Source organism: Eleutherodactylus coqui, chromosome 1 (genome assembly GCF_035609145.1).
Source record: "Eleutherodactylus coqui strain aEleCoq1 chromosome 1, aEleCoq1.hap1, whole genome shotgun sequence".
NCBI lineage: Eukaryota > Metazoa > Chordata > Amphibia > Anura > Eleutherodactylidae > Eleutherodactylus > Eleutherodactylus coqui.
The window spans coordinates 137,761,700-137,784,905 of record NC_089837.1 but is presented as its reverse complement, the minus strand read 5'-3'; the positions used below and the strand labels follow the sequence as shown (position 1 = coordinate 137,784,905).

The 23,206-nt window shown below is 46.6% G+C and overlaps 1 protein-coding gene across 1 annotated transcript in view; it reads left to right on the top strand.

Annotated features, from left to right (window-relative positions):
* Positions 1-916: 916 nt before the first annotated feature.
* Positions 917-23,206, top strand: part of LRRC31 (leucine rich repeat containing 31) — a 47,332-nt gene continuing 25,042 nt past the window's right edge. Inside the window, exons 1-4 of the mRNA XM_066600870.1 lie at positions 917-1,201; positions 13,771-14,013; positions 19,912-20,049; positions 20,923-21,090. Coding sequence (XP_066456967.1) covers positions 1,189-1,201; positions 13,771-14,013; positions 19,912-20,049; positions 20,923-21,090 — 562 coding nt within the window. The 5' untranslated portion in view covers positions 917-1,188. The remainder of the gene's footprint in view (positions 1,202-13,770; positions 14,014-19,911; positions 20,050-20,922; positions 21,091-23,206) is intronic.

The window sequence follows — 23,206 nt, the reverse complement described above, 5'->3', positions numbered from 1 at the left end:
TAGCTGATCGCTAAATTCAGTTCAAACTAAAAATTGTTGTTCAGCCTCATCAGCAGTTCTCCACGGGGAGTGCTGATAGCATTATTTCCCCCTGGAGAACAAAGGATCTGAATGCAGATAATAGTCTTGGGCTAGTAACTGCATTCAGCTAAGGCTTCATTTGCACACTTAATTGCTCTTAAGTAGCTGAGTAGCTACCTAATAGTTTATGCAAAATGATCATTTAAAGCTGTCACTCAAACTGTAGTATGAGCAATCATCTGCTGGTGTAAATGGGCCTTAACTGCACCTGTGTCCTGTTGGTATTCCTGAATCTGAGTTTGTTCTGAATTCCTGGCTACAGTACCTCTACCTGCCAATCACGCCAGGACTGGTCTCAGCTTGGTTGGTTGGTCCAGTGGATTCACAATTCCGTAATCCGTAACAATCAGTAAGGTGAGTATAAGGTGGGCATAGAGAAATGTGGAGTTATGATATAATTTGTAGTAAGAGACAAATCTAGTGGCGTGTCCCTATGCTTTGATACTAAACTTATTTTAACATTCAGTGGTACTGAAAACTGTGCATCATGCTGGGCTTCCAGCGTGCTGAGTTATTGGAAATTTACTGGGCTGTAAAAATGATAATACGAGCCCATGTGTTCTTCATAATGAAAACATTAGGAAACTACAATTGATTCTGAAAACAATTGCACAGTCTTCTTCATACCCGACATGACTCCAATCCAAGAGCATACAAGTCTGGGTTGTACATTGACTTTAGAAAGTACACAATAAATATATTTTAACTTTCTCACTCTGTAACCTGAGCTAGCTACTGACTCAGCCACTTACCAGCATTTTTCTTGGCATCCCATACTAAAAGGAAGTCTTAAGTCAAAGTCCATCCTATTTCCTGGGTTGTTATGTTCTGTGCTGTTGCACTACCTGTTCTAGTATAGCAGAAGCTGTCTTGAGCAGAGCTGGTTACATGATCATACCTTGTTTCTTTACTCTTGTACAGCGGACAGGAATGCAGCATGGTGTAGGTGGAGTGAGAACGCCTTGGGTTTCACCATGATTTTTTGCTTAACACGATGACCCTTAGCGCAGACAGACCTGAAGTTGTAAAGCCAAGGGACATCAAGGAATATACTCCTACAATTCCCAACATCTTGGAGTGCACAACCTTTGTAACGCGGTACAAAGCATGGACATTAAAGGTATGCTAACACTGTTATGCACATTTTACTGTACTTTTTGCAATCAAAGGCTATTTAGTCTAATGAGTTCCAGAGGTGTGCTTTCTCCCACAGCATTGCACAGCATAGACTTCTATGGGGACCTTTGGTGCGTAAATGCGCACAAAATTGAGCATGCTGCATTTTTTTTTGCATGCGCAAAATGCACCCGCAAAAAAGACTAATGAGAATAAACCCATGGAAAGGAATGGCCTCTATTCTTTGCGTATTGCGCGCACAAATACGGTCATCTGAAGCCGCCCTTAGGCCTCATGTCCACGGGGAAAATCAGATCCGCTGCAGATTCTACATGGAGAATCTGCAGCGGGTCCCTCCTACCCCGCGGACATGAGCGCCGAAAATAAGAATTTAAAAGTATTTACCATCCGGCGCGGGCGGAGAAGACCAGCTGTTCCTCACGGCCGGATCTTCATTTTCGGCCGGCGGATGAATTCCTGACGCCGGCGGCACGTCGCCGGCACGTCGTCGACGTGCCGCGCGCATGCGCCGGGCACATCCGCCGAGCCGAAGCAAGGAAGATGCGGCCGTGAGGAACAGCTGATCTTCTCCGCCCGCGCCGGATGGTAAATACTTTAAATTCCTATTTTAGGTCTCCCGCGGATCCGGACGGCTTCCATAGGCTTCAATAGAAGCCCGCGGGAGCCGTCCCCGCGGGAGACCCGCACGAAAATGGAGCATGGTCCGGATTTTTCCATGCTCCATTTTTTTTTAAATCCCTTTTATTGACGATCCGCGGGTATTTATGTACCCGCGGGTGGTCAATGCATCCCTATGGGATGCGGATCCGCATGCGGGAGATCCGCTGCGGATCTTAAATCATATTTTGCCCGTGGACATGAGCCCTTAGTGTTGATTTTTAAACATCCTATGTACAGTAGCTTATTTAGATTGGAAGGTACATTAGAAAAAAAACAAATAGTAGGCAGATTGTGTGGCTAGTGAGTTATATAAGATACAAAACATTGGGGTGCATTTGTTAAGGCCCATTTAGACACAACAATTATCGCTCAAAGCCATCTTCTGAGCCATAATCGTTGTGTGTAGCTGCACTTACATCGTGCAGTTTTCATTAAACCATCGCTCATTGTTGTCTTTCAGCGTGCTGAAAGACAACAATGAGTCTTATCAGGGATTCACATCGGGATACAATTGTTTCAGCTGTATCCCGCTCCCTGATGACAGGTGGGGTATGAAAAACGCAGCTGTCCAGGCGCTCCATGCAGAAAACCGCTGGATGCAGAAGACAAGAGGGGCCAGCCGTCTTGTCTTCTGTATCCTCCGCGGGGAGCGCTCAGCTATATGACAGCTGGGCGCTCCCAGTGGGGAACAGCTGGATGCAGAGAACAAGCCTTCAGTGTGATTGCATCTAGACATTGTCATAAACTGCAACAAAATTTGGTGTATAGTGTGAAATCCAGTTTTACAACAAAAAGAATAATCTACTGTGCCTTGTTCAATGAGGGGCCGTGGCTTAAGGGAAAGGGAGCATGGCTTAAATATGCCAACATGCACTAAACTAAGCAAACAAAACCAATATGCACTTTTGTTACGCGCTTTAACAAACATAACTACTCTTGGAGTTAAATTATATACAATTTTGATAACTATTCAATAATCCAGAAACAACTAAGCGCCCTTTTACACGGGCCGAGAAATCATTCAGATCCCTGAATCCAGAGGGGATCTAAACGATTTCCGTTCATGGTTAATGCATGTCCGGTATTAGTGCAGCATGTGTCCATGTAAGGTTTTTAATGAAGAACCAGTCAAGAAACAATTTCAAACAACAAGAACTACTTTTTGTTTTTTGTTTCTTGTTGTTTGACATTGTTTCTTGACCGATTCTTCATAAAAAACCTTACATGGACACACGCTAAATGGCAATGTGGACGATGAATGAGAATTTCATTGCCATCTAAACAGGCAGTCGTTCAACTATGAATGACTGCCTGCTTACTGTGAACGGAGGCGGGTGGGCCTGTATGATACCCAGCCCCGTTCCACCTCCAATGACTCAGCCATGCTCGTTACTGTGTAAAAGCACATGAACGATTATCACTAGGACAACTTGTTGGGCATCTGTGCCCAACAAGTCGTCCCATGTAAAAGGACCCTAACAGGTCCTGTTAATGCCGGTTTAAAGGGATTTTACTGTAGATATGTTACACAGTTTAATGTCTCCAATTAGCTTCTTATATGGAAGAGTTGTAAAGAAACATTCAAAAATTCAGCAAAAATTGTGTGTTTTATAGTTTACTGCACATACTCCAGTATGCACCTAAAAATTATAAAAGAGTAAGCACTAAGATCTATTCCTGCTATGCCAATGATGAGAGGGGCACCAATCCAGCAAATCAAAATTTAGTCGTTGGTGCACATTGCTATTTATTATGCAATATCATATAAAGTATCGTGCAATGTTCCTTTTTGAAGCATATTAAAACATACTAGAGTACACATATACTATATGTGCCTCCCCGCACAACCTGATTGGTTAGAGTAGTACGTGTTCAAATTAATCAATTGTCATAATAACAATATCAATTAAATTATAATTTAGCTTATAGTTGCTCTTCAGGCCTCCTTCACACAAATGTCATTTTAGCACTGCAATAGCTGCCCCCCCCCCTTCCCAAAAAAAACCTAGCCATCGGAGCTTAAAATTGCGTGAACAAAAAATGGCCACAGTTTTACGTGCTGGTTGCGGGGTCTTGCAGTGCACTGACGCCACAGCTCCAAAATCCCTCGGCCACCAGAACAATATAAAGTGACATGAAATGCCTCACTAGAGGAACAGGTCATTGTTTAGCAGCGCTCCTTGCTATTAAACTCCCTCCCTTCCTTTGCCAGCTGGCTCCCATAGGAAAAATATCAGCGTTTAAAAAAACCGTACCTATTGCGCTATGTTTTAACGCATGATTTTTTAGGCCAAAGGTTCTTTTAGACGCGATTTTTGGATGCACCTACTCTGCATTAAAATAACGCTCATATGAAAGAGGCCTTGGTCTCCCATCACCACTGCAGACCCCTTTACCTGGACTCCCCCTGTTCTATTACATGGTTGATATGGCTCAGTATGTTTTGAATGTTATACACAATACTCATTATTTCGTACAGTCTTGTCTTATATCCTTGTTCTCCTGAGCAGTTCTCACTGCAAACCCTGCTACATTCACAATTTGTGAATTTTGTCAGAATCATTAACTATTCCACCAGCAATGCATGTGAATGGCAAGAATTACAGCACTGTGTATTTTAGAATTCATAGCCTGTTTATTATTGATGCAGGTTAGCTCCATTCAACATCAATGGAGTTAATTTGTGAAACCACATGCCAAACTGCACCAGAAATCAGATTTCTCCTGCAGATTATTTTGAGAATGCAAGGCGGATTTGCCCAGTGCTAATCCTGATCGGGTGAAGACACTGGCAACGCCCCCACAATCATTAGAATACAGTCATCTGAAACCATCAATTTTTGTGGGATCAGATGACTCTTGTTGATGTATGGGGGTCTTCCAAGTTTCCCCAATAGATGATGTCAAGGGAAAGAAAGTTCAGGCACATCGAATTCATCCTTTTGTCCCTGGGTGAGATAAGTTGCCACCAGAGCTGTCTGGTTGTATGTAGCTTTCTCCACTCTCCCCATATAAAACACATGAACACTCAACTGAACTGTGCGTTCAGCCAACAACTATTAAAGGTTTATTAGTAGAGATGAGCGAGCACCAAAATGCTCGGGTGCTCGTTACTCGGGACGAAATTTTCGCGATGCTCGAGAGTTCGTTTCGAGTAACGAACCCCATTGAAGTCAATGGGCGACTCGAGCATTTTTGTATATCGCCGATGCTCGCTAAGGTTTCCATTTGTGAAAATCTGGGCAATTCAAGAAAGTGATGGGAACGACACAGCAACGGATAGGGCAGGCGAGGAGCTACATGTTGGGCTGCATCTCAAGTTCCCAGGTCCCACTATTAAGCCACAATGGCGGCAAGAGTGGGCACCCCCCTCCCCTCCCAACAACTTTTACTTCTGAAAAGCCCTCATTAGCATGGCATACCTTAGCTAAGCACCACACTACCTCCAACAAAGCACAATCACTGCCTGCATGACACTCCGCTGCCACTTCTCCTGGGTTACATGCTGCCCAACCCCCCCTCCCCCCGCACGACGCAGTGTCCACAGCGCACACCAAAGTGTCCCTGCGCAGCCTTCAGCTGCATTCATGCCACACCACCCTCATGTCTATTTATAAGTGCGTCTGTCATGAGGAGGAACCGCAGGCACACACTGCAGAGGGTTGGCACGGCTAGGCAGCGACCCTCTTTAAAAGGGGCGGGGCGATAGCCCACAATGCTGTACAGAAGCAATGAGAAATATAATCCTGTGCCACCCCCATCAGGAGCTGCACACGTGGACATAGCAATGGGGAACATATGTGCCACACACTATTCATTCTGCCAAGTTGTCTGCATGCCCCAGTCAGACCGCGTTTTTTTATAAATAGTCACAGGCAGGTACAACTCCGCAATGGGAATTCCGTGTGCACCCACAGCATGGGTGGCTCCTTGGAACCCACCCGCTGTACATAAATGTATCCCATATCAGTGCCCATCACAGCTGAGGTAACGTCCGATTAAATGCAGGTGGGCTTCGGCCCACACTGCATGCCCCAGTCAGACTGGGGTTCTTTAGAAGTGGACAGATGTAGTTACAACTCCGTGTGGACCGACAGCATGGGTGGGTGCCAGGAAGCCACCGGCGGTACATAAATATATCCCATTGCAGTGCCCATCACAGCTGAGGTAATGTCATGTTTAATGCAGGTGGGCTTCGGCCCACACTGCATGCCCCAGTCAGACTGGGGTTCTTTAGAAGTGGACACATGCATTTACAACTCCGTGTGGACCGACAGCATGGGTGGGTGCCAGGAAGCCACCGGCGGTACATAAATATATCCCATTGCATTGCCCATCACAGCTGAGGTAATGTCATGTTTAATACAGGTGGGCTTCGGCCCACACTGCATGCCCCAGTCAGACTGGGGTTCTTTAGAAGTGGACACATGCAGTTACAACTCCCTGTGGACCCACAGCATGGGTGGCTCCCTGGAACCCACCGGCGGTACATAAATATATCCCATTGCAGTGCCCAGCACAGCTGATGCAACGTTAGATTACACTGTAGGCGAGGGCCCCAAAAAATTGGTGTACCAACAGTACTAATGTACCTCAGAAAAATTGCCCATGCCCAACCAAAAGGGCAGGTGAAACACATTAATCGCTTTGGTTAATGTGGCTTAATTTGTAACTAGGCCTGGAGGCAGCCCAGTAAAAATAAAAATTGGTTCAGGTGCAAGTTTCAACGCTTTAATGAGCATTGAAACGTCTAAAAATTGTTTACAAAAATTATATGACTGAGCCTTGTGGGCCTAAGAAAAATTGCCCGTTCAGCGTGATTACGTCAGGTTTCAGGAGGAGGAGCAGGAGGAGGAGGAATATTATACACAGATTGATGAAGCTAAAAGGTCCCCGTTTTTGATGGTGATAGAGAACAATGCTGCCATCCGCGGGTGCAACCTACGTATTGTGTATCGCTGCTGTCCGCTGGTGGAGAAGAGAAGTCTGGGGAAATCCAGGCTTTGTTCATCTTGATGAGTGTAAGCCTGTCGGCACTGTCGTTTGACAGGCGGGTACGCTTATCTGTGATAATTCCCCCAGCCGCACTAAACACCCTCTCTGACAAGACGCTAGCCGCAGGACAAGCAAGCACCTCCAGGGCATACAGCGCGAGTTCAGGCCACGTGTCCAGCTTCGACACCCAGTAGTTGTAGGGGGCAGAGGCGTCACGGAGGACGGTCGTGCGATCAGCTACGTACTCCCTCACCATCCTTTTACAGTGCTCCCGCCGACTCAGCCTTGACTGGGGAGCGGTGACACAGTCTTGCTGGGGAGCCAGAAAGCTGTCAAAGGCCTTAGAGAGTGTTCCCCTGCCTGTGCTGTACATGCTGCCTGATCTCTGCGCCTCCCCTGCTACCTGGCCCTCGGAACTGCGCCTTCGGCCACTAGCGCTGTCGGATGGGAATTTTACCATCAGTTTGTCCGCCAGGGTCCTGTGGTATAGCATCACTCTCGATCCCCTTTCCTCTTCGGGTGTGAGAGTGGAAAGGTTCTCCTTATACCGTGGGTCGAGCAGTGTGTACACCCAGTAATCCGTAGTGGCCAGAATGCGTGTAACGCGAGGGTCACGAGAAAGGCATCCTAACGTGAAGTCAGCCATGTGTGCCAGGGTACCTGTACGCAACACATGGCTGTCCTCACTAGGAAGATCACTTTCAGGATCCTCCTCCTCCTCCTCCTCCTCAGGCCATACACGCTGAAAGGATAACAGGCAAGCAGCATGGGTACCCTCAGCAGTGGGCCAAGCTGTCTCTTCCCCCTCCTCCTCATGCTCCTCCCCCTCCTCCTCCTCCTCCTCCACGCGCTGAGATATAGACATGACAGTGCTCTGACTATCCAGCGACATACTGTCGCTGTCCGTTTCCGAGCACAAAGCGTCTGCCTTTATTCTTTGCAGGGAACTTTTCAAGAGGCATAGCAGAGGAATGGTGACGCTAATAATTTCAGCATCCCCGCTCACCATCTGGGTAGACTCCTCAAAGTTTCCAAGGACCTGGCAGATGGCTGCCAACCAGGCCCACTCTTCTGTAAAGAATTGAGGAGGCTGACTCCCACTACGCCACCCATGTTGGAGTTGGTATTCCACTATAGCTCTACGCTGCTCATAGAGCCTGGCCAACATGAGGAGCGTAGAGTTCCACCGTGTGGGCACGTCGCACAGCAGTCGGTGCACTGGCAGATGAAACCGATGTTGCAGGGTGCGCAGGGTGGCAGCATCCGTGTGGGACTTGCGGAAATGTGCGCTGACCCGGCGCACCTTTCCGAGCAGGTCTGACAAGGTTGGGTAGCTTTTCAGAAAGCGCTGAGCCACCAAATTAAAGACGTGGGCCAGGCATGGCACGTGCGTGAGGCTGCCGAGCCGCCACCAGGTTATGGCCGTTGTCACACACGACCATGCCCGGTTGGAGGCTCAGCGGCGCAAGCCAGCGGTCGGTCAGCTCTGTCAGACCCTGCAGCAGTTCGTGGGCCGTGTGCCTCTTCTTTCCTAAGCTGAGTAGTTTCAGCACGGCCTGCTGACGCTTGCCCACCGCTGTGCTGCCACGACGCGCGACACCGACTGCTGGCGACGTGCTGCTGACACATCTTGATTGCGAGACAGAGGTTGCGTAGGAGGAGGAGGAGGAGGGTGGTTGAGTGGAGGAAGCATACACCGCCGCAGATACCACCACCGAGCTGGGGCCCGCAATTCTGGGGGTGGGTAGGACGTGAGCGGTCCCAGGCTCTGACTCTGTCCTAGCCTCCACTAAATTCACCCAATGTGCCGTCAGGGAGATATAGTGGCCCTGCCCGCCTGTGCTTGTCCACGTGTCTGTTGTTAAGTGGGCCTTGCCAGTAACCGCGTTGGTGAGGGCGCGTAGAATGTTGCTGAGACGTGATCGTGCAGGGCTGGGACGGCACATCGGGAAAAGTAGTGGCGACTGGGAACTGAGTAGCGCCGGGCCGCCGCCGCCATCATACCTTTGAAAGCCTCCGTTTCCACAACCCTATACGGCAGCATCTCCAGGCTGATAAATTTGGCTATGTGCACGTTTAACGCTTGAGCGTGCGGGTGCGTGGCGGCGTACTTGCGCTCCAACACTTGCGCTAGCTACGGCTGGACGGTGCACTGAGAGACATTGGTGGATGGGGCCGAGCACAGCAGAGGTGAGGGTGTGGGTGCTGGCCAGGAGACGGTAGTGCCTGTGTCCTGAGAGGGGGGTTGGATCTCAGTGACAGGTTGGGGCACAGGGGGAGAGGCAGCGGTGCAAACCGGAGGCGGTGAACGGCCTTCGCCCCACCTTGTGGGGTGCTTGGCCATCATATGTCTGTGCATGCTGGTGGTGGTGAGGCTGGTGGTGGTGGCTCCCTGGCTGATCTTGGCGCGACACAGGTTGCACACCACTGTTCGTCGGTCGTCTGCACTCTCAGTGAAAAACTGCCAGACCTTTGAGCACCTCGGCCTCTGCAGGGTGGCATGGCGCGAGGGGGCGCTTTGGGAAACAGTTGGTGGATTATTCGGTCTGGCCCTGCCTCTACCCCTGGCCACCGCACTGCCTCTTCCAACCTGCCCTGCTGCTGCACTTGCCTCCCTCGTACTTACTCCAATTACTACTACCTGAGTGATAGACAACTGTGTCTCATCGTCATCGTCCTCCTCACCCACTGAAAGCTCTTGAGACAGTTGCTGGAAGTCCCCAGCCTCATGCCCCGGACCCCGGGAACTTTCCAAAGGTTGGGCATCGGTCACGGCAAACTCCTCCAGTGGGAGAGGATTCGGAACCATTGCTGCCCATTCTGGGCAGGGGCCCGAGAACAGTTCCTGGGAGTCTGCCTGCTCCTCAGAATGTGTCATTGTAATGGAGTGAGGAGGCTGGGAGGAAGGAGGAGCAGCAGCCAGAGGATTCAGAGTTGCAGCAGTGGATGGCGCAGAATTCTGGGTGGTCGATAGATTGCTGGATGCACTTTCTGCCATCCACGACAGGACCTGCTCACACTGCTCATTTTCTAATAAAGGTCTACCGCGTGGACCCATTAATTGTGAGATGAATGTGGGGACGCCAGAAACGTGCCTTTCTCCTAATCCCACAGTAGTCGGCTGCGATACACCTGGATCAGGAGCTCGGCCTGTGCCCACACCCTGACTTGGGCCTCCGCGTCCTCGCCCGCGTCCACGTCCACTAGGCCTACCCCTACCCCTCAGCATGCTGTATTACCAGTAGTGCAGAAACAGAACGCTGTAATTAAATGTGCCGCTTATTGGCCTGTGGTTGGAGGCTGACTTCCCTTACGGAACGCACAGCAGAGCCAGGAAACAATTTTGCGCAAGGCTGTAGTGAGACGTAGGTGCGTATGACTGAGCTAGTGGAATTCACAGCGCAAAAGCAGTCAAGTGGCCAAAGGCCAGTAGTAGGCCTTATGTGTTTTGCTTCTATTTTTTTAAAATGGTGAGCTGATACAGCAGACAGATACTGTGGGCAGCGTATAATATTATGTATACTCTTGCCCTTCGGCGGGATGACAGAGCTGATGTAACAGAGACAGCAGATCCAGGAAACAATTTTGCGCAAGCCTTCTGGAACGCTTAGCTGCGTATTAATTAGGACTACTACCCCCAGCAGATAGATACTGTAGGCAGCGTATAATATTATGTATACTGTTTCCCTCTGGCGGGATGACGGCGCTGATGTAACAGAGACAGCAGATCCAGGAAACAATTTTGCGCAAGCCTGCTGTAACGCTTAGCTGCGTATTAATTAGGACTACTACCCCCAGCAGATAGATACTGTAGGCAGCGTATAATATTATGTATACTCTTTCCCTCTGGCGGGATGACGGCAATCATGGAACAGAGACAGCAGATCCAGGAAACAATTTTGCGCAAGCCTGCTGTAACGCTTAGCTGCGTATTAATTAGGACTACTACCCCCAGCAGATAGATACTGTAGGCAGCGTATAATATTATGTATACTCTTTCCCTCTGGCGGGATGACAGCGCTGATGTAACAGAGACAGCAGATCCAGGAAACAATTTTGCGCAAGCCTTCTGTAACGCTTAGCTGCGTATTAATTAGGACTACTACCCCCCAGCAGATAGATACTGTAGGCAGCGTATAATATTATGTATACTGTTTCCCTCTGGCGGGATGACGGCGCTGATGTAACAGAGACAGCAGATCCAGGAAACAATTTTGCGCAAGCCTGCTGTAACGCTTAGCTGCGTATTAATTAGGACTACTACCCCCAGCAGATAGATACTGTAGGCAGCGTATAATATTATGTATACTCTTTCCCTCTGGCGGGATGACGGCGATCATGTAACAGAGACAGCAGATCCAGGAAACAATTTTGCGCAAGCCTGCTGTAACGCTTAGCTGCGTATTAATTAGGACTACTACCCCCAGCAGATAGATACTGTAGGCAGCGTATAATATTATGTATACTGTTTCCCTCTGGCGGGATGACGGCACTGATGTAACAGAGACAGCAGATCCAGGAAACAATTTTGCGCAAGCCTGCTGTAACGCTTAGCTGCGTATTAATTAGGACTACTACCCCCAGCAGACACGCAGTAAACTGAAGACGGTCACAGGCAGCCCAAATATAGTATTTTTCCCCAATTTTTTGGAAAAAGCCCACTGCCTATATACCCTGAATATCTCTTTCCCTGCCTCACCAGTACTGGCCCTATACTCTGTACAATGACTGCAGACTGCGGACGCAGTGCTCTGCATGCCCGATATACAAAAAAAAAATTGTGCAACACTGCTAAAAGCAGCCTCAACAGTACTGCACACGGTCAGATGTGGCCCTAAGAAGGACCGTTGGGGTTCTTGAAGTCTAAAATAACTCCTAACGCTCTCCCTATAACAGCTCCGGCACCAGCAGCACTTTCCCTGATCTCTGTCAGAATGCATCTGTGGCGAGCCGCGGGAGGGGCCGATTTATATACTCGGGTGACACCTGATCTCCCCAGCCACTCACTGCAGGGGGGTGGTATAGGGCTTGAACGTCGCAGGGGGAAGTTGTAACGCCTTCCCTGTCTTTCTATTGGCCAGAAAAGCGCGCTAACGTCTCAGAGATGAAAGTGAAAGTAACTCGAACATCGCGTGGTACTCGTCTCGAGTAACGAGCATCTCAAACACGCTAATACTCGAACGAGTATCAAGCTCGGACGAGTACGTTCGCTCATCTCTATTTATTAGCTTCATTATTGTGTGATGATAGTAGATCCCATGGAAGATGGATGGATAGAAAAATAGATGATGGGATCAAAATCTTGCCCTGCAATTGCTAAAGTTAGAATGTATGAACTGTCCTTTAGTAGTCTCTATTCAAAGTGATACATTTACCTGTACTGCAATTTCAATTATATTAAAAAGTATTTGATGTTTTTACTGCTATTCATAGTTAAAGTAGTTTTCCTGTTTCAGCAAAGATAGGTTATTTATTGTAGATGAGCGAGCATTACCTTTAGCGAGTATCTCCCCTGCTCGAGACTGCAGGTTCGGGTGCCGGCAGCGGGGGAGAGCGGGGCGGAACGGAGGGGAGATCTCTCTCTCCCTCTCTCCCCCCCGCTCCCTCCTGCTGACAGCCGCTACTCATGGCTCCCCCGCGCCGGCACCAGAACCTGCAGTCTCGAGCGGGGGAAATACTCGCTAAAGGCAATGCTCGCTCGAGCAATTGCCTTTAGCGAGTATACTCGCTCATCTCTATTATTTATTATACAATGAAACATTTAGTAACTTTATAATATACTTTGCATATCAATTTGCCATAGTTTTCATGATCTTTGCTTGCTGTAACTCACTGAGAACCTTCATTCTTTACTTATGGTCCTTATAGACAAGCCGATACTCATTTGATCGAGTGAGTAACTTCACCGCTAACTCTTTCGCATTTGCGCAGCCTGTCTAGACAGATACATTGTTGGCTTGTTCAGGTGAGAATCATTTAGTCCCTGTATAAGCAAAGGAGATGGACTGAAAGATTTAAACCGAACAATAAGCGAATGAGCCAACGATGATTTTTATGCCTGCACAAACGAATGAGAAGAGAACGATTCTCATTCGTTGTTCAGTCATTGGCTCGCTTTTAGACTGAACGATTATTGTTCCCCTTTGCTCTTTTGAACAATAATTGTTCTATTTAAACGCAGCGTTACTCAGTTTTGGTCATGTGACGACCAGTTGCTTGACTGATTAGAAGAGAGAACCCTCTATTCATTGTACTGTAACTGTTGCGGTGTACTTGAGTGTTTATTACATCCTCTGAAAGTAAACAACGAAGGCTCCCATTGAATCACACCAAGAAGAAATATTAAGACTGAGAAATTGATGTATAAAGTACATTAGAAAATTGTTTAACTTCTCATTATGCAATGAATAGCTTTATCTGCAACATTTAAACCCTTTCTTTCCTTTCTAGGATGTATCAGTATTTAAGCAAAAAATGTTCAATATTTATGGAATATAGTATTTTCTAAATTATACTCCGCAATTTTGATCTAATTTCATCTATTATGCGAACCTACGCGGTTCGGGTGTTTTTGAAATCGAGCACCGCTTTTTCCGAGTAACTCACTACTCGGACGGAAAGATTCGGGGGGCGCCGGGGGGCAGCGTGGTGGAGCGGGGGGTAGCAGTGAGGAGCAGGGGGGGAGCTCTCTCTCTCCCCCCCCACTCCCCTCTGCAACCCACCCGCTCACCCCCAGCGCCCCCCGAATCTTTTTGTCTGAGTAGAGAGTTACTCGGAAAAAGCGGTACTCGAGTTTACAAACACCCGAACCGAGTAAATTCGCTCATCTCTAGTGCTGATATATTCTACAATGCTATCCACAGAAAGCATTCATGTCCCTTTTTTATTTTTAAAAAGGATCCAAAAAGAATGAGGGAACAGCTCAGAAAAGGTCTCCGTTTGATTTGATATTTAGTCAGATACAAAGGAAAAAGTCAGATAAAGGAAAGAGTGACATATTCCAAGTCAACAGATTCTTCAAAGCATTCGATAAGGGAGCAACCAAAACGACTAATGCCAAGGATGATGAAGTCTCTGATAACAGGCCTGTACCTGGGGATTATGGGGACAACGGAAACGAAGAAGCCAGTCCTAGAGAAGGTAAGTAAATTATCTATCTCATATCTATCTATTGTACTTAATCTTTCAAAAATACTCCCTTTGCTGGATTAGTTGGAAATCATTCATTAAACCAGCATTTTTCGGTCTGAAAATTTGTAAAGTTCTAGTAGTCTGAAAAAAGTGAGGTAATTTTTGGGTTAATGGAGTATACGGCCTCATACACACAACAAAATTCATAATACAATAGTATTGTTATTAGAGATGAGCGAGTATACTCGCTAAGGCACATTACTCGAGCGAGTAGTGCCTTAGCCGAGTATCTCCCCGCTCGTCTCTAAAGATTCGGGGGCCGGCAGCAGGCGGGGAGCGGTGGGGGAGAGCTCTCTCCCTCTCCCCCCCCCCCCCCCCGCTCCCCGCCGCAACTCATCTGTCACCCGCGCCGGCCCCCAAATCTTTAGAGACGAGCGGGGAGATACTCGGCTAGGGCACTACTCGCTCGAGTAATGTGCCTTAGCGAGTATACTCGCTCATCTCTAATTGTTATCCTAAGAAGGTTTCTGTACATCTGTGTGACATTATATGTTTGTATGTGTTCGTATGGTAATGTATGTATATGGAAAAAGATTCTGCCAGGCTCCAGTGCATGCTGTTTGTATGCTGCAGAATTCACCGAAATACTGCATCAAGGTATATGGATCCATGTAAAAACCTCCATATGGTCACCATTTTTCTCCTCCACACTACTACGAAGGAGGACTTGTTTTTAGGTTCAAAAATAGTTTTATTAAACATTTTACAACATACAAGTTTACATGAACAAAAATAAAGAGAATTGGGCAGGGTAGGGGGTAGGGAAAGCCATTACACAATATGGCTATTTTAACAGTAGTAAATAGGTGAGACAAGGCAAGGAATTTTCTGCAGTCAATTAATTCATTAGTCTCTCAGAAAAAAAGAACTCGACCAGCGGAGGTCACCGTATTACAGATAAACTTGATCAACTTAACTCCTGTTGAGACGAGCAGGGAGGTCCAACTGTGTTGGGGTGGGATAAGTTATGATCGTAACAGAACAGAACAAGAACATGGTGCAACATAATGCACCCCCTTTTGTAAGTGGGGGGGCATTATGTTACGATCGTGTGGGCAAACTAAGCGTGGGGCCCACACGATCGTACCCAAAGAGGGAATGGAATAGGATGCACGCACACAGGATGCACTAGGGTCACACGGGTTTCAGGCAATTGACCCTGTGCTACAGGGGAGGATGATAGAGGCCCTACCTAAGCGGGGACATCGCCCCAATAAAGGGTGGCCCAGCGGTCTTCGGAACTGGGGCCTAGCTGATCCTAGGAGCCACGCCACAGAACAGAAGACATACACATGCCGCATGACAGGGACAGAACAGAATACACAGAGCCTGAAAACACAGCATACAGCAGCCAAAATGCAACCACAAGTAACAGATGATAAGCTGAATGTAAATACCAGGTATTGGTTGACATTTTGTACAAAACTTGGAAGCTAGCTGGCCAACTTCTCGGCTCCTGGTTATACCGCTAGTCCCTACATTAACTAGGAGTCCAGGAGAAAACTGACAGAATTTAAACGAACAACGGACATGAACCAGCAAGACACAGATCACACAGAAAGCTTGCAACAGGACAGAACAGAGCACAGGGCACACAGCCACATGCAAAAGGAACAGGACAGAGCACAGGGCACACAGTACAAGTAAAACAGTACAAGACTAGCTTCAGCCAAGGATTCATGACTGCTCACTCTGAAACCCAGACAGAGACTGACAAGAGCAGGGTTTATATGTGAGCACAGACCCAGGAGATTGGCTAGCAGAAAGTACCACACCCAGCCAGCTCAATCAATTAACCCTTGAGGGCTGTGCTGCTAGGAAGCTTAGAATTACAGATCCCAGCAGCACACGTAACAGGATAGTGCCATCTTGGGCATCCGTTTGAACTTTCATATACAGTCAGTAATAGCTATATTTTTCCCGTTTCACCCAGTAGATTCCCTCCTCCAACTAAGCTCCCACAGGCCTGCTCCTCCAGTAGAAGACCCGAGATAGGGTCTTAACAGATAAACGTATAAGTACCACCAGACAAAAACACAGACTGGGAAGGGTCGCGTCCATAATTGGACATGAGGGGAGGGAACAGGCGAGGAGGAGATCGGAGTTCAAGTCCAGGCCCTTTCTTCATCTAGGTCTGCCCCTCGAGTCCTGGTTCCTCCATCTCAGGGGGAGGACTTGTTTTTGAAGCAGGCAATCATTATGGAACTCATGTGCACATCTACAAAAGAACATATGAAACTCGTATGGAGTTACAGTGAATTTATATAGTACCTGTAGACACTACATGGAAACATATAATCAGAGCTGGTTTCAAACAAAGCTGGACCCTGAGCAAAATATAAAGTGGGGCCTCAAATACCAAAATACTGTACCAACAACATAGCTGATTTCAGTTAATTCAGAAGGCTCTGTGCAGAGAGCTGTAGTGCTGTTCTCTAGTTCTGTCAGGAGTGTTGCTATGGTCTTAAAAGAACAGTGGCACAAACCCCAAAGTACTGTATAAGTCCCACCCACACAGACATATAAAAATGAGTTAAATATACCTACAATTGCAATCAAAATTATTTAACTTCCATTGCAAATTAGGTTTATTTGCCAAATTTACAAATGTTCAGCAAAAAAACACTCAAAAGAAAAATAATTTAATTAGTTCAGTACAACTAATGTAACAAGTGGTTTATCCTAATTGAACACAAAATGTTACTTTTGGTGACAACTGCAGTCTTGGAATTATTCATCCCTCTTAGGGACCTTCCACACAGGACTGCACAGACTACGTGCGGATTTTGATGCAAAATTGAAAATGACTTAAAATATGCCTGCAATTCCAGATCAAAATCCACATTTAGGCCTGTGAATTTCGGTGTAGAATTACGCAGCTGCGGATTTGACTGCATCCTGTGGTGTAGTTCCATCCCATATCAAAAGTCCCTTAATAGAATCCCTCATAAGAGCGCATATTTGCAAATCAACTGTTGTCTCAAGCACACCTGATGCAACTAATCAAGGACTTCATTAATTGTATCAGGTGTGCTTTACATAAAACACATCAAACACCTGGAATAGTTAGAGCTGTGTTAACTTTGACGTTTAGTTGCAAGAGTGATATAAAAAGTTAAGAGAAGAGATAATTGACTTGCACAAACAAGGAAAAGGATGCATTAAGATAGCAAAGGCACTGAATGGTTCTAGATATATAGTTGGAAGCATAGTTTGCAAGTTCAAAGTTAAAGGTGCACTGGCTACATTACCTGGACATGGCAGAAAAAGAAAGTTACTATTGGTTGCTACCAGATTCTCGAGGAGGCAGGTGGGCAAAATCCCTAGAGTGATTGCAAAAGAACTGCAGCATGATTTTGTGGCAACAGGCACTTAGTTTTCCATCTGCACAGTAAGGCCTTAGTCAGATGGGCGTTTTTTCACGCGATTTGCGCATGCGTCCGGCGATTTTATAAAACCATTGCTTTGCAATGGTATCGGACACATGAGCGCTTTTTACACGCTCATCCGATAAATTATAGAACAGAAATCGCAGATCGCACCTATCTGCGATCTGCGATTCCTGTTCTCTTCTCTATATGCGCTCAATAGGGCCGGCGGCAGCAGCGCTGACCTCATTGAGACCATATACTAGACAAATCATTCTTCTCTGCCACAGCTGTAACAGCTGTGGCAGAGAAGAACAATGTTTGCCCATTGAATTCAATGGAGCCGGCAATACAGCCGGCTCCATTGAAAGCAATGGGCTGCCGGCGAGCGCGGGATGAATTTTCGGGAAGGGCTTAAATATATAAGCCCTTCCCTGCAATTCATCCAGAAATGTGTAAAAATAAAAAAAATATATATACTCACCTGGTCCCGGCAGACGGAGTTCAGCCGCGGCCAGCAGCAGTTCTCCTGAACTGCTCTCTGTAGTATTCAGCAGCCGGGGATTTAAAATCCCCACCAGCTGAATGAGCTGCCTCTGATTGGCTCAGCGCAGGGCCAATCAGAGGCAGCACTCACTCACCCATTCATGAATTCATGAATGGGTGTGAGGGAGAGCTGCCTCTGATTGGTCAGGCTGTGACCAATCAGAGGCAGCTCATTCAGCAGGCAGGGATTTTAAATCCCCGGCTGCTGAATACTACAGAGAGCAGTTCAGGAGAACTGACGCCGGCCGCGGCTGAACTCCATCTGCCGGGACAAGGTGAATATTTTTTATTTTTATTTTTTACACATTTCTGGATGAATGAATTGGAGGGGCGGGCTTATATATTTAAGCCCTTCCCGAAGATTCATCCCGCAATCGCCCGCAGCGCATTGCTTTTTAATGGAGCCGGCTGTATTGCCGGCTCCATTGAATTCAATGCGCTGGACAGCTCCGGCCCATTTCTATTGAAACGCGGCTAGGAGCAGTATTTTCAGGCGATTTTTCGGCCCCGGTCACGCGATTTGCGGATGCGCATCCGTCATGCGATCCGCAAATCGCGTGAAAAAACGCCCGTCTGACTAAGGCCTAAGACGCATGCTAAACACTGATAGTCTTCATGCCTGAACTCCAAGATATACACCTCTACAGATCCCAAAAGCACAACAAAAGTCAGCTTCAGTACGCTCCAAAAACTTTTTTAATATGTCATAGAAGTTTTGGAATTCTGTTCTGTGGAGCGATAAAACAAACTTTATGGATCATCAGTATATCTGCAAGAGGAAGGATGGCGCATACACTGAAAGAACACCCTGCATATAGTGAAGCATGGCAATGGCATAGTGGTGCTCTAGGGCTGCCTTGCTTCCTCTGGTACTGGAAACCTGCAACGTGTGGAGGCCAAGATGGATTCAATCAAGTATCGGGAAAACTTAGAAAAAAATGTCTTGCTTTCAGTGACGAAGCTGAAACTTGGGCATCACTGGACCTTCCAACAGAACAATGATCCCAAGTCCACTAAGGCTTGGTTTTAGAAGAAGTCCTAGAAAATTCTGGAGTGGTCGTCACAGTTGGCCGACTTGAACCCCATAGAAAATCTTTGCTGGGATTTGAGGAAGGCAGTTGTAGCACGCAAACCCAAGAATATTAATGAAGTGGAAGCCACTGGCCATGACGAATGGGCCAAGATTTCTCAGAATCGCTATTGGAAGCTGCTGTTTGGCGATGCATCATGTTGGCAGCAGGTCATAACAGCAAGAGATGATCTACTGAGTGCTAAAGACACTAGCCACAGATAATAGTATTCTATCATAAATTACCATGCTCTAATTTTCCAAAGAAAATAAATCTTTTAGACACATTACCCCAAACCCACAGCGAGTGGAGTAGTGGAGGTCTATGGAGTCAGCGTGACCTAATGACATCATTACACCACCTGTGCTGGCATGCTGATGACCTATGTGTGATCCTGCAGCCTTCTTGGGGCTTTTTGACATGGGACAATTGTTGGGCACCTGAGAGCCATCCTAGCGATAATCACTCCTATGCTTTCACTAAATAGAGACGAGAGGGCCGGAACGATCTACATTCACAGTAAACAGGATGATCGGCGTTTGATTTTTATGCCTGCAGAAACTGAATTATTTGTTGTTCAGATTATCCAGCCAGAATATGAATGATGATTGGGCTATGTTAAAGGGCCATTGGCCACAAGCCTATAGTGGCATGTGGTCTAGAAAAAATGGCAGGGCAGGGAATTCCCTGCTCAATCATAGGTTTCAAGTGTATCTATCTTTCCTATGATTGTATGCATGGGGCATTACTGTTTTAAATGTGATACTTGGATTACTGCTGGAATCATTTCTGTAAAAAAAAACAATATGGCATTGTGCTGTTTTATATGATTTTTTTTTCCTCAAATATTTTGCATTGCACAGAAGAGCATGAGCTGGATTCAGATACATCTGGATGGTGGAAGGTACAGCAGTTTATGGAGAAGTTTGGTAAAAAAGCAGAAATTCACTTTATAAACCTAAATAGCTGTGGTCTGACAGCTAATGGCATAAAAGAGCTTGGTAAGTAAATCTCAGTTTACTGCTGTAATAATCTGATATTTTGGCACACCACAGTTAATAGTACTGTATTACACTTCATCATTTTAGGTAATATTGCCTGCAACTTCTACAACAATTGACTCAGGTGCAACTGCACTGATGGCAGCTTTTAGATGTGGTGCCAATTAGCCACATTTTGGATGGAGGTCTATTTTACATGGCCTAGAACTTCTTCTAGCTTTGCTGGTTTTATATACATGATATATATTATATTACTCCACTTAGAATCACCTACATCACTTATTAAAGCGATTGTCCAGAGAAAGTCTCTTTTAAGTTTTAGAACCATATCACTTTGAACAATAAAACAAAAGTGAACTTCTTGTACGGTATTCAGGCTATATAGTCCATTGTATGTATAAGTGACACCCAAAGTGAAAGCAAAAATTAGCTTGTTCTGTCTTGTTTGAAGTCTGTATTGAGTTTATCTGCCGTCTGACAATCAACACAAGATCCACTCATAATTGGATGCGTCAGAAGTGTCTGATCAGTAGGGTCCAACCACCAGATTCCACCCATCAGATATCCTATTGATGTGACATATATGTATCTAGCAGGAAAACGTCATTCTAATCCAACCAAAGTCATTTATGGTAAATCTGTAGAATACATCACAATTATCTGATATTACCATGTATCAAAAGAATGGGATCCAGAGAAGGAGATTGATACAATTTGCAAGAAATGCCAGTAAGAAAATTTGTGGATTCTTGAAGAGATGCAGATCAGCAATGATTTGTAATTAGTGAATTCTCCTTTATCATGAGTAATAAAAACACTATCTTCTACATCAAATTACGTTCCTTACAGCTGTATACTTATATCTTCCATTAGGTTCACTGATGGCATTTCTCCAAGATGCTGAAGAAATTGACCTTTCTTGGAATGAGTTGGTTGGTGGATCTATAATGCTGTTGACCCCACACCTCTGTCATGTCAATAGATTACGAATACTAAGCTTAAGTAACTGTGGTCTGACAGCTGATGATGCTGGAGCTTTAGGTATGGTTATCTGGAGGTTGGCATGCTCAATCGGGTTACATTTAAGCTTTTGGGGTCCCATGATTATTTGTTACACAGCTGCCACAGCTGAATTGCTTAAAGGGGTTGTCCCACGCCGAAACGGGGTTTTTTTTTTTCAACCCCCCCCCCCCCCCGTTCGGCGCGAGACAACCCCGATGCAGGGACTTAAAAAAAAGACAGCACAGCGCTTACCTGAATCCCTGCGCTCCGGTGACTTCTATACTTACCGGTTGAAGATGGCCGCCGGGGTCTGCTCCCTCCGTGGACCGCAGCTCTTCTGTGCGGTCCATTGCCGATTCCAGCCTCCTGATTGGCTGGAATCGGCACGTGACGGGGCGGAGCTTCACGGAGCTACACGGAGCCCCATAGAGAACAGCAGAAGACCCGGACTGCGCAAGCGCGTCTAATTTGGCCATTAGACGGCGAAAATTAGACGGCAACCATGGAGACGGGGACGCCAGCAACGGAACAGGTAAGTGAAAAACTTTTTATAACTTCTGTATGGCTCATAATTAATGCACAATGTACATTACAAAGTGCATTATTATGGCCATACAGAAGTGTATAGACCCACTTGCTGCCGCGGGACAACCCCTTTAAACATGTGTGCTCACTTTCATAAAAGGACAAACACTATTACAGTTTTGTCAAGAGCTTACTCATATTAACAGGAAATGTTATAAAATTGTCTAACGTAAAGCATATATCAATTTCTCATGGTTTTTCAAGATCTCTGCTTGCAGTCATCTAACAGCAAACTTCGTTGTTCACTTTGGGAGTATAAAACTTCTATCCTGGTGATGTGATGAACAAACAAATAGTCAACCCCTTACAGTGTACTAATCAGAACAGTTTTGTAATGAGCTGTATACTTTTGTGTTCAGGCAGCAGAAATGCAGTCCTAAGCTCTCGCTCATGACATGAAGGTTGCAAGTTCATTTCCCGCATGGTTCAGGTAGCCGGCTCAAGTTTGACTCAGCCTTCCATCCTTCCGAGGTCGGTAAAATGAGTACCCAGCTTGGGGAGGGGGGAGGCTAATAAATAAATTACCTGAAACCACTGCAGAATACGTTGGCGCTATACATATAACAAGAAGTAGACAGTGAAGGTGAGAAGGTTCTAGTTAGATGACTGCAGGCAGGTACCATTGAAAACCATAAGTAATTGAGACTGAAATTATTATAGAAAACTGCATAATTTTTTATTTATCATGGATAGCTTTCATTTGATGATACTGTAATAAGCCTTTAAGTTATTTTAATTAAAATAGTTTTGATGTTTCACCATTTTCAAATTTTCTGCTTTGTCAATATTCCAGGGGCTGAAATCCCGTCCTGATAATGGGACATCAGACAGAGGCATGGTATCGTTGTATCTTGTCTCCACCATAAGAATGGGTGGAGACAAGATACACACGTACAACCAATGCCCCCTACAGGATTGGCTGGGCTGGAGAATGGGTGGGCATAATGTCCCCTGCTGGCTGCTGTCAATCACCCCTCTGCCGCTGGGCTTTGTCCCCTTTGCTTCCTGCTGCCCTGCTACACTCCCTGGTATCGTCACATGTGCGCTCACCGGATACAAAGCGCTGTCCCTGCGGCCATGTCCCCCCTGTGCTGCAACACCTCTGGGGATCCCTTGGGTCTGCTCTCACTCGTCCCTGGTCCTGGGCTGATCCACTGCTGCTGCATCCTCCCTGCTCCGGCGCTGTGCGTGTCCTGTCACTGTTCATGCAGGTGTGTTCCCATTGGATTGCTGGAGGCGCTGGCAGTTGACTTCCGATGGCGGGTTTCCTGAGGTCCCCGCTGCGCTCTCTGCTCCCGGCTGCTTACCGCTGTGCTTGCGAGTGGTGGCAGCAGTAGGAGACAGCAGCAGCACAGCATGGAGCATAGGAGCCGCTGTGGCCAGCAGCCCAGCACAGCAACCCACACAGCTGTTCAGCAGGGGCCGCCTTACTTTCCTCCATAGTCATACTGCCAGTAACACACAGCTGCAGTTGACATCGGAGCAGGGAGATTATTGCGTGGGGAGGGAGTTTTGGCTTGGATGGAGGGTTAGGGTTAGGGTTAGTTTCACTGTTAAGCTTACATTATTA